This window comes from Pistacia vera, unplaced genomic scaffold, assembly GCF_008641045.1.
Source record: "Pistacia vera cultivar Batoury unplaced genomic scaffold, PisVer_v2 Contig692, whole genome shotgun sequence".
In the NCBI taxonomy this organism is placed as follows: domain Eukaryota; kingdom Viridiplantae; phylum Streptophyta; class Magnoliopsida; order Sapindales; family Anacardiaceae; genus Pistacia; species Pistacia vera.
Window position 1 is genome coordinate 523,066 of NW_022196548.1, and position 12,118 is coordinate 535,183.

The 12,118-nt window shown below is 37.5% G+C and overlaps 1 protein-coding gene and 1 pseudogene across 1 annotated transcript; one reads left to right on the forward strand and one right to left on the reverse strand.

The window, feature by feature from the left end:
- The first annotated feature begins 364 nt into the window (after positions 1 to 364).
- Positions 365 to 727, forward strand: LOC116113899 (cytochrome P450 705A12-like). Its single transcript, XM_031400059.1, has one exon. It carries the CDS (start codon positions 365 to 367, stop codon positions 725 to 727), a length of 363 nt encoding a protein of 120 aa, XP_031255919.1.
- An 8,613-nt stretch (positions 728 to 9,340) lies between these two features.
- Positions 9,341 to 10,161, reverse strand: LOC116113919 (annotated as a pseudogene).
- Between the last annotated feature and the right edge of the window lie 1,957 nt (positions 10,162 to 12,118).

The window sequence follows — 12,118 nt, forward strand, 5'->3', positions numbered from 1 at the left end:
GTCCTTTTACATTTACTTTTTTAACTTTCACTCTTCCAATTATCCAGTTTCTATTATTATTCAAAATATGACTCTAAAATTTTCTAATATACCTGCAGGATATGTTGGTTGCTGGAATCAGTGGCGCAGATGAGGCCGTGAAATGGGCCATAGCAGAGCTTATTAACCATCCTGATGTGTTTAGTAAAGTTAGAGAAGAAATTGAATTCGTTGTTGGAAGAAGTAGACTAGTTGAAGAATCAGATATTCCAAATCTTCCATATTTGCAAGCAGTTGTGAAGGAATCATTCATCCACCAGCTCCTGTGATAGTCAGGGAATGCTATGAAAATTGCAATATCAGAGGCTTTGATATACCTGAAAAAATGACGACAGCTATTAATGTATGTGCTATAATGAGGGATCCTGATTTGTGGGAGAAACCAAACGAGTTCCAACCTGAGAGGTTCTTAGATTGTCCCAAAGAACAAGATAATAACCAAGATGGTGAAACAAAGAAACAACTTCTCAATTTTCTTTCTTTTGAAGGAGGAAGAAGAAGCTGCCCGGGTTCACTCTTATCATTTGCCTTGATGAATACTGCAATTGCTGTAAGGGTTCAATGCTTTGATTTTGAAGTAGATGGACATGACGCTAAGCTTAAATTGGAATCTGGAACAGGCATGTCATTGAGCTTGCCTCAGCAACTTCTTTGTCGTCCTGTGGTTCACTTCAATCCATTTGCTTAAATGTATATTGAAGAAAATAGCATTTGTTTAACTGCTTCTCATAGCAAATTAATAAAGGAAATAAAGAATTAATCTGCAAATTAAGGTCTTATCCGATTGCACTCTCTACTGTTGTATAAGTATTTCTGCCTAACAACTTTTGTATTGAAATTTGTTCTTATATCGATTCTTACGTTTTTTCTAGTAAATTTGGATAAAAATAAAATTAAACTCACGACCCATCGTCTACCACCTCACGTTTCATGAATTTTCAGCAATCTGCATATGGGACAGCGATAACCTTGATTCTCTCCAAAGAGTATTTTATCTCCATATATAAACTGACTTTGGCCGAAATGAGAAGTTGACAAAATGCGTTTTGTAAGATCCACCAAAGCTGAGAACAAGAGAAAATAACAGAGCGAAAAAAGAAGTGCAACAGAGAAAACACTAGGGAGAATTTTTAGGTCTTAGTATTTTTGTTTTTCATTGAATTATGAGCTTAAAGCTCACTTGCTCACATACATCTGTGTTGCGTAATTTCAGCCGAGAATCATGGAATCCATTAACTAACACTCAACTTAATGCTGACGTGGATCAACTACTTTAACTAACTTAACTATACTTTTCAGTGCTCATCACATCAGCTTACACACACCTGACACTTCTCAGCTACCCATTAATTCTCTGACTTGGCTTGACATAACTTCAACATGTTTTGAAGAATTCCATGTGTCACACCCAAAAGGCTAATCTATTAGGTAGAGGGACTCCTCCCATTTATAAGTCCAAGACCTCCCCAATACGCTTCCAATGTGGGATTTGTTACATTCTCCCCCACCCAATCCTGTGACGCCCTCGTCATAGGTGGGGCCCCCTGCCTGCCCATCCATCTCACTCTCATGTGGACCCACAATCACACGTGGACGCCCCTGCGTGAGCGCTTGGCGGAACATTGAAAGACAGATTGGATCTGCTCTGATACCACTTGTCACGGGCTGGGAGTTTCACACCCAAAAGGCTAACCTATTAGGTGGAGGGACTCCTCCCATTTATAAGCCCAAGACCTCCCCAATACGCTTCCAATGTGGGATTTGTTACACATGGCTACAGAAACTAACTTAATTATGATCTGTTTTTCAATGGAAAGCTAGATTTTATCAACCAATTACTAGAAGATCGAACAAACTTAGTTAGAGTATGTGGTTTATATTGTCTCTGATCATGACTTTGGTTATAAGAAAGACTCTGTATTAAAGTAGTTGAGATACAGTTTCTCTAATTAATTGATCAATGTTTCAAAATTTTGAAGATCTATTCATGTAATTAATTAATCAATTCAAGGCAAAAGATAACTAAAGCAAAAGGGTGCTAACACATAGCATTGTATTCCATATTCAATATATCTCCGAATTAAATGTGGAATTTAAGCTATGTAATTTATTAATTTAATTACAGAAACAGTTTCCCAATTACTCTATTACACAGTCTTACTTATAATCTAAAGTGATGATCAATGAAAAAATAACCACATAATCTAACAGATTTTATTGGATCTTTTTGTTAAAGTATTTTTTTTGTTTGTTAATGTTGGTTCAAAGAAGAAAATTTCAGAGTAAAAATGAGAGATTGAAAATGAAGGAGACGGCAAGATTTAGGGATTTTTTTCTCTGCATTTCATTCATTGAACAGAGCAATGTATATACAAACTTACGTCACTGTTTTACCTACTGCAGTAAAAGTAAAATATTACAAATTCACTTTTAGCAAAAAATATGTACCAACCCAAGTCAAGTCTCAACAAAACATGACATAAAGTCTTCACATGAGTGGCCTGATATCTGCTCCATAACCACTGCAATCTTAACAAAAACAAAAGCTGAAACTTTGGCTCCAAAAATCAGGTTTGAATATCCAACGGAACTTGTCCCATTTCTAGCAGGTTATCACCTACATCATCACTCCTCTTTGATAAGCTTGCTGGAAACACCAAGTCTAAGTCTCAAACTCTCAAACTCGGTTTTAGGTAGACCCTTGGTCATGATATCTGCAAGTTGATCTTCACCCCTGCAATGGATTAGTTTCACTTCAGCATTACTTTTAGCTTCTCTCACGGCATGGAACTTGATCTTGATATGCTTTGTCCTGCTGTGTAGGATTGGATTCTTTGCCATAGCCACTGTTGATTGATTATCACAGAAAATTTCATTACGTTCTTCTTGAATCTGCCTCAAATCTATCATGATTTTTCTCAACCAAATAGCTTGGTTAACTGCGGTAGTAGCAGAAATGTATTCTACTTCTACTGTGGATTGAGCTATTGTGTCTTGCTTCTTGGAATGCCAGCATATGGCCCCTGAGTTCAAGAAGAATACATAACCTGATGTACTCCTCATATCATCAATACATCCAGCCCAATCACTATCAGAGTAGCCAACAAGCTGCAATTTTTCAGCCTTTTTGAACCATATTCCAAGCTCAGCACTTCCTTTAATATACCTTAGCACCCTCTTGGCTGCCTTGAGATGAATTTCACTTGGATTGGACATGAACCTAGAGAGAACACTCGCTGCGAACATTAAATCTGGTTTGGTGGCAGTCAAGTATAGAAGGCAGCCTATGATGCTTCTATACATTGTTTCATCAATCTTCATAGCCCCATCATCCTTACTCAGCTTTAAATTCACAGCCAGTGGAGTATCCACTGATTTGCATTTTTCCATATTGAATTTATGCAGAATTTCAATTGCATACCTCTTTTGATTGACAAATATCCCATGGTGACTTTGGTGGATTTCCATCCCAAGAAAGTAGGACATCTCCCCTAGATCAGTCATCTCAAATTCTTTATGCATGGCTGATTTGAAATCATTAAGTTGAGTTGAGCTGCTCCCCATGTGAGTAGGTCATCAACATAGAGTGAAACTATGGTAAACTCATTTTCCAGCCTCCTAACATATAGAGTGTGCTCATTAGCACTCCTTGCATAACCCAAACTGATCAAATACTCATGAATTCTGCTATACCAAGCTCTAGGAGCCTGTTTCAAGCCATATAAGGCCTTTCTCGGCAAATACACCTTATGCTCCTGCCCTTCCACTTCATATCCCTCCGGTTGCTCCACAAAAATTTTCTCATTGAGCCAACCATTTAAGAATGCTAACTTGACATCTAATTGGTAGATTCTCCACTCAAATTGGGTTGCCAATGCAAGAAGAATCCTTATAGTATCATGCCTAGCCACTGGTGCAAAGGTATCCGAAAAATCCACACCATATTGTTGAGCAAAACCCTTAACAACTAGTCTTGCTTTATGTTTGTACACTAAACCATCAGGCCTTTGCTTCCTTTTAAAAATCCATTTTACTTGGATCACTCTCCTGGTTGTTGGTCTGTCAACTAACTCCTATGTTCTATTCTTCTCAATCATGTTTATCTCCTCCTGCATTGCATTCCTCCAGATTTCAGATTTAGCAGCCTCCCTGAAGTTTGCAGGTTCAAGCTTGGCTGTATTACATCTCTCATAAACCTCAGCTAAAGACCTTGTTCCCCTAATTGGAAAATCATTATCCAAGTCTGCCTTTTCTGGAATCTCAAATCTGTCCACTGGTGCATCTGCAATCTGCTCTATTCTGTCTATTTCAGCTTCATTTTTCACCCAGTTCCAGGTCCCTTTTTCATCCACCCTCACATCCCTTGTGATGTGTATCTTCTTGGTTGCAAGATCATAGATTCTATAGGCTTTGGACTACTCACTGTATCCTATAAAAATTCCTGTCACAGCCTTCTCATCTAGCTTACTTCTTTTAGCTGTTGGGATGAGAGCATAACACACACTCCCAAAAATTTTCAGGTTTCTAACTGAGGGCTTCATTCCATACCAAGCTTCATAGGGTGTTTGATTTGTTAAGGCTTTAGTAGGGAGTCTATTAAGCAAATAGACCCCTGTATTTATAGCTCTGCCCAAAATGATTTGGGCAGCCTCTTCTCAGTAACCATGCACCTTGCCATCTCCATTACAGTCCTATTCTTCCTCTCACTAACTCTATTTTGCTGTGGAGTATAGGGACAACTAAACTGGTGAACAATTCCAGCCTCCCTGCAGATTTTCTCAAATTTGTTGGAAGTATACTCACTCCCATTATCACTTCTAACAGTTTTTATACATAGGCCTGATTGTTTTTCAACCTGCACTTTAAACCTCTCAAACATTATTGCAACTTCACTCTTTAATTTCAAAAAATACACCTAGCACAACCAGGAATAATCATCAATGAAGAGGATAAAATATTTGCTTCCATTTAGGGATGGTGTCTTCTTAGGTCCACACACATTCGTGTGGATGAGTTGTAGCCTTTCACTAGCTCTCCAGGCCTTGTTAACAGGGAAGGGTAATCTACTCATCTTGCCAAGTTGACAAGTAGCACAAATGGTTTTGTTTTCAGCAATTTCGGGCAGGTCACAGACCAGCTCTTTGGTTTGAGTTTCCTTAAGACTATGGTAATTTAGGTGGCCTAATCTCTTATGCCATAATTCAGTCTCATCTACATTCACAACACATGCTTCTAAATCTGGTTTGTTCAGCCTAATGGGAAAGCTTTTTCCTATCATCCTTACCTTCATCAATTCATTCCCTTCACTGTCCAGGATTGTGCAAAACTGATCATGGAAGTGCAGGGCATACTTCCTCTCCATCATTTGTCCAACACTCAAAAGGTTATGACTTAAACTAGGCACATACAAGACATTGGGAATGAGTTTGATACCTGATTTTGTTTGCACAACAATATCTCCTCTCCCTTTCACAGCCACAAATTCCCCATTTCCAACCTTAACCTTGGAATGGTAAGACTTGTCCAAATTCACAAAGTCTTCTAGGTTTGTTGTCATGTGATTTGTGCACCCACTATTTATCAACCAATCATCATTTTGAGCTTGAACAACAATGCATGAGGCCACAAACAACTGTTTTGGATCTGAATTTGGCTGCTGGTCCTCCACAATTTGTGCTTGCTGTGTTGACTGAGATGGTTTGCTTTTGCATACCTTTTCAATGTGACCATATTGCTTGCATGATCTACACTGAACATTAGGCCTAAACCAACACCTCTTTTCACTATGCCCCTTCTTCTTGTAGTGAGCACATGGTGGAAATTCTTTCCCTCCAATCGGTTTATTCCACTGGTTTCCCATTCTCTCATTTCCTTTCTTTTCTCCCACAGGTCTCTTGCTTCCACCCTGGCCTGGTTTGCCTTTGAATCCAGCCACCATTGCACCTTCACTAATGTCCTTTTGCCTCAACAATCTCCTTTGTTCTTGAGCTTGCAGGGCATACACCAAATCAGTGAGGGTGATTTGTGTCAAATCCTTAGAATCCTCAAGTGAAGATATCTTAGATTCAAACCTTTCGGGTAGGCTAACAAGAACCTTTTCAACTATCCTTTTATCTGTCATCTCCTCTCCTATTATTCTGATTTTGTTTACCACATTCATCAACCTATCCACATACTCTTTTATGGTTTCAGACTCCTGCATTTTCAGCATCTCATACTCCTTCCTCAAGTTTAGCACCTGCATACCCTTTGTTGTATCACTGCCACCGAAATCTTCTTTGAGTTTATCCCATGCTTCCTTGGCTAACTCATATGCCATGATTCTAGTGAACACTTGTTCAGTCACTGCTGCATGGATATGGGACAAAGCTCTAGGTGGTTTGGTGGCTTTTTTGTCATGCAATCTAATCTGGTTCAAGTTGGGGTTTGGCCCCAGTACAGGTGGTTGTCTTTCCCCTTCAACATACTACCATAATCCTTGTCCTCTCAAGAACGTTTTCATTTTGATAGCCCAAATGTGATATTGATCCCTATTGAAGGTTGGAGAGATAGAGAAGTTGAGGGTTGTGCCATTGAGTCAGTTTGTGTGGAACTTGAAACTGATTTCAGCGTAACAGGGGTTGAGAAAGTGGAGAAGAAGAGATGAGGTTATTAGGCCCTTAAGATCAATATTGCTCTGATACCATTTGTTGGTTCAAGGAAGAAATTTTCAGAGTAAAAATGAGAGATTGAAAATGAAGGAGACGACAAGATTTAGGGATTTTTTTCTCTGCATTTCATTCATTGAATAGAGCAATGTATATACAAACTTACGTCACTGTTTTACCTACTACAGTAAAAGTAAAATATTACAAATACACTTTTAGCAAAAAATATGCACCAACCCAAGTCAAGTCTCAACAAAACATGACATAAAGTCTTCACAAGAGTGGCCTGATATTTGCTCCATAATCACTGCAGTCTTAACAAAAACAGAAGCTGAAACTTTGGCTCCAAAAATCAAGTTTGAATATCCAACGGAACTTGTCCCATTTCCAGCAGGTTATCGCCTACATCATCAGTTAAAATGTAGCTTTCCTTTGGTAATTAACATAACAGAAGAAAGTTTTTTAGCTATAAATACTAGCTAATTAAGAGAAGCTTTGCAAATTAATGAAAAAAGTCCAATCCTCTTGCAATAATGGCCATCATTAATGTAGCCATGCAATGCTACTTCATAATCTCCTTATTCATCTTCATTATCTGCACCTTTCTTCTTCAAAAAGCTCACCAGCTCATCAAGCATCACCCACTTGCGCCTCCCTCCAAGCCCACCTGCTACTCCTCTCATTGGTCATCTCTATCTCATGAGCCGAACATTCCACAAATCCTTCACTGAAATTGGCACTAAATATGGTCCTCTTCTCTATCTTCGCTTTGGCTTTACACACTGTATTGTTGTTTCATCAGCTTCCGTGGCCATGGAAATATTCAAAACACATGATCTCAACTTCTATATAGCTCTTCATCTCCTTACGGGGATAGTATATTCCTTGGAAATCTTGGGATTTTCACTAGAGCATATGGAGATTACTGGAGATTAATGATGACACAACAAGTTAGTGTGATAAAACAAGGTTAGCACTCAGCTACATCTTCAGAACTGATAATAAGTTTCAATCACAGAAACTTAAACCTTAAAATCTGAAATAAGTCTGAATAATTAATTGATTATTCTATATCTTCAGAAGAAACAAATAATATGTTTATATAGGTTGGTTACAGCTTAGACTATAATTAAGCAAGGAAATAAAATCCTACTTAAACACGAAAATTAATTAAAACAAGAAATCCAACTATTGACTAATTATAAAATAAGAAAGTAAAATTTAACTAAATTAAAACTTCCTGAATCAATTAAACTCCTAAATAAAATAAAAAACTATTTGAATTTCTAATATGAAACCTAAATATATAAGAGAATCGAATAAAGAAAGAGAAACAAAATTAAATCCTAATTTAATGTTATTTTCCCTACATCAAATGAAGAAACTTTGTATTACTGATCTACTTCGAGCACAACACCTTGAAAGGACACGTAATGTCAGACACGAAGAAATTATTTGACTCTTACACAAAATATTAAAGAAAGCTGGTAAAAATGAGGTGGCCGTGGGTAGTGAAGTAGGCAAGCTCGCAAGTAGTATTTTAATGAAGATGGTGACAGGTGCCGGATTTTCAGAGGAAAAGAGTGAGACTTATGATGAAAGAGATGGAGGAGGAGGTTACCAACCAAAAAAAAAAAAAAAAAAAAAAAATATCATACATCTTCATTTTTATTAATTTCTTCGAATATTTGTAAACTAGAATTAAAGTTGAGATAATTGTATTGTATTTGCATATTTGTATTTCTAATGGAGATGTAATTGTTAATGTTAATTCTTAATCCTTAAGTTTTGTATTTGTAATTTATAATTATAAGTAATAAAAAATGTTGAAATTCAATTAATATTTCAATGTCTCATTATTTTATTATATTTTATAGTGATTATATATTTTTTTTTAATTAATACAAATACAAAATGTCGTTAAATATAACATATAAAAATATTTTATAATAATTATTAATAATAAATCAAAATTACCACAATTTATGAATATTAAATATTAAAAAAAATTTGTAGGCCGGTCCATAAAGCATGCAGGCCGGTCCATGTGCTAGGCATACGACACGGCCTGCAAGCCTTAGCATGACACGATAGACCTTGAATTTTTAGGCATGACACGTCCCACTACCGACTCTATTAATGTATTAGAATTATGACAAAGTAAGGCACCCAATTAAGGTGTAAGTAAGAGTTTCCATAAAAAGGAAGCTTGTTTCTAATGTAAAATAACATTTGCTCTATATAAAACTAATGTTGTTTGAACATCATAAACTCCAACAGTATAACAACAGCTAACAAAGGCAGGAGGATTTTTCTTATATTTTAAATATCAGGGGGACTTTTGTTAGTTGATCAAATCTTATGCGGTCAAGATCAAAACCTCTAAAAGAAATATAAAATAAAAACCTAGTGACGATGTGCAAAGGCAAGGGTGGGTCGGGTGGTTAGGCATAGGAACTAGGAAGGATGAGGGCAATTAGGTCATTCACGTCAGTTCTCTTATAAAAGATAATAATACAATGCATACTAAATATATATACATGATTAGTATGTACATGCTCATATAACACATTTTTCATCTAACATTATCCGATAAAATCGCAATGTAGATGTATGCATTTACATATTTTTAAAAGTCACTATGTATAGAAACTTCAACAAAAGCTAATCAAGTAATTAGCTCCATTGCAGGTGAAGGTAGTAGTCAGATCATCGTAGGCATAACTATAAGCCATTGGACAAGATTCCTTGAATATTTTGGAGAATTGGGTTGGTTTGCATGTATTAGGGTCTCCAAAAGCATCAGTGCAACAAAATTCAGGCTTGTTGAATGCCATGCATGCACTTTTACATCCTACCACTTTGCCTTTCTCTACCTGTTGTAGCTCGTTGGGGCACTTTTGATTCAAGTCTGACACACACATAATAGCCCTGCATTTATCACCTGTACCGTCGGAAGGGATTACAGAAATTGGCAAATTGTAGCCATCAACAAGACTAACATCATAAAAAAGCCATTGGGCTGTTTGAGTGTAAACTCAGCTAGTGATACTGGAGGTGCACCTCCTGCCCCTGCACAGTTTAGACCACCACCACAGTCACCAGTGATGCACTTTCCCTTGCCCGACGGATCAAATGTGCAGCCAGTCCATGCCTAAAGTCGGCCAGACCACCCAGTTGGAGCATTGATGTGCACGAATTGTCCTGGATTCAAAGTAAGTCCTCCATTAGCGAGTTGAGGTTTCCCTGCCCCGGTTAGAATCCCACGACACATACTGTTTCCTCGCATTTGTTTTGCAATGTAAAAACTGCAGCATCTGTTCCTGGAAAATAATATCTCACAATTGGTGTTATGCTTAGCGTAGCACGAATTATAATAAAATAAAGTGAATAAAACTAGAAGAGAATCAATGTGATTCTTGGTACCTAAGGCAGAGATCAAAACCAAAAGAAGATTAAAATGACAGAACGCCATGAGAGATATCAAAGTTTGAAAGGATTAAGTAAATTGAGGTAACTTAATTGGATCAATTGGACGAACCAGAGAAAGAATCAAAGATACATATACATGAAAAGATCATAGACCAAAATACCAAATATGGTAGAAAGTTAGAGAAAAAAGTGGACTGGATATTTATTGTGACCCTTGTGTTATATAAATAGTATAAATAAGATATTTAGTTTGCTTAACTGTTAATTGATTTAAGTTATGGTATAAAACTGTTGACATGTGAATGTCTGTACATGCCATATTTAGAAGATTTGTAATATTTGATAGTGTCCAAGTATGGTAGCTTAGGTAGAATTATATTATTGCCTTGTGTGTATTGATTTACATTTATTCCTTTTATTTTATTTCCTTACATGTTACATGTTACATTTACAATTTTATAAATTGTAACTCTTGTATATGATATACAATATACAAAAATTAATCTTCTCTCTTTCTTTCTTGCTTATATTCTCTCAGTATACTTAGCAACTAAAGTTGCTTCTTTTGCCTCTCTTCTTCTTGCACTATGTGGTAACTCAGTTGCTTCTTTGTGCCACTCTAATATCAAATTCTTACATGGTATCAGAGCAGGTTGCCTGCCAGTCTCTCTCCTTGTTTCGTACCAATAATCCAACTCTTGTCCCATACCTTTTTTTTCATGCAAAACAAATTCTAGGATTAGTCCTTCAAAACCAAATGGATCCAAACCCAAAACCACAACAAATCCAATTGGGCTAGCACACCAAATACTGACTCAGATTCAACAAACAACCAGACTAATCCAAGCCCAAACCGAGACAACCAAGCCAACCCAAACACACAAACAGGTCCAAATATACAGCCCAACCAAGACAACCAAACCATGCCCAACCCAAACACTTTTCTAGGCCTAAACACCTTTCCTTTTGGGTTTTCGGGTCAAACCATCCCAAATCCATTTCCCTACCAATTCCAGATTGTGTAGCCCCAACCTCATCGGTCGGAGCCTGGCGATCCTCTCTATTCCTCCCCGTCTGATGGACCAGAACTCGTTCTAGTTAAACACGTTCTCACCGGCATAGAGGACTACACGACATGGGCTCGCGACTTCTAGCGGGCACTCATCGCCAAAGACAAAAAGAGGTTTATAGATGGCATTGTCGCACCGCTAAAAGAACCTCATCTCCTCAAACATTGGACCAGATGTAACATGTTGGTCTGTTCATGGATCAACAACTCCCTGACCTAGGAGGTTGCTGCTGGTTTACCTCCAACAAAAATCACTGAGGAACTCTAGCGATTCATCAAGGAGATGTATGACCAGTTGGATCTGGCCAAAATCTTCACTATACGGCAAGGTCTCACTGATGTCAAGTAGCATAATCAGACCGTGACAGTATATTACAATAGACTCTGGGCCTTGTGGAATGAGATTGATGCTGTCATAGATCCTCTTTGTGGACCACCAGAAACACTACAAAATTTCCAATAGATCAAGGAACAAGATCGTCTAATCTATTTTCTTCTTGGATTAAATGATAATTTCCTGGCTTTTCACACCCAAATGTTGGCCACCACATTGCCGATGTCACTCTGTTGTGTGTATAAACTAGCTGTCTAAGATGAAAGTCAATACCTAGTCTCTATGGAATCACCACGGTTGGGTGATTCCATGGCCTTTGCCGTAGACAAAGAAACCAAAGGGGAGGGGTTGCGGCTAGGTTTTCAAAATGAGAAGAAAAAGGGTAATATTTTATACAAGGGAATGAATGGCCAAGATCAGCTCAAACAATCTGACGGCCCACAAACAGTCAACCAAGTCAATGGAGTCAACAGTCAACCTGGTTAATTTTTGGGCAATTCATCTAACAACTCATTTTTCATCAACTCTCAAAATGGATCAAATGGTTCAGGACTGTCCTGATCGGGTAAAAAAATGTATTGTGACTACTGCAAAAGG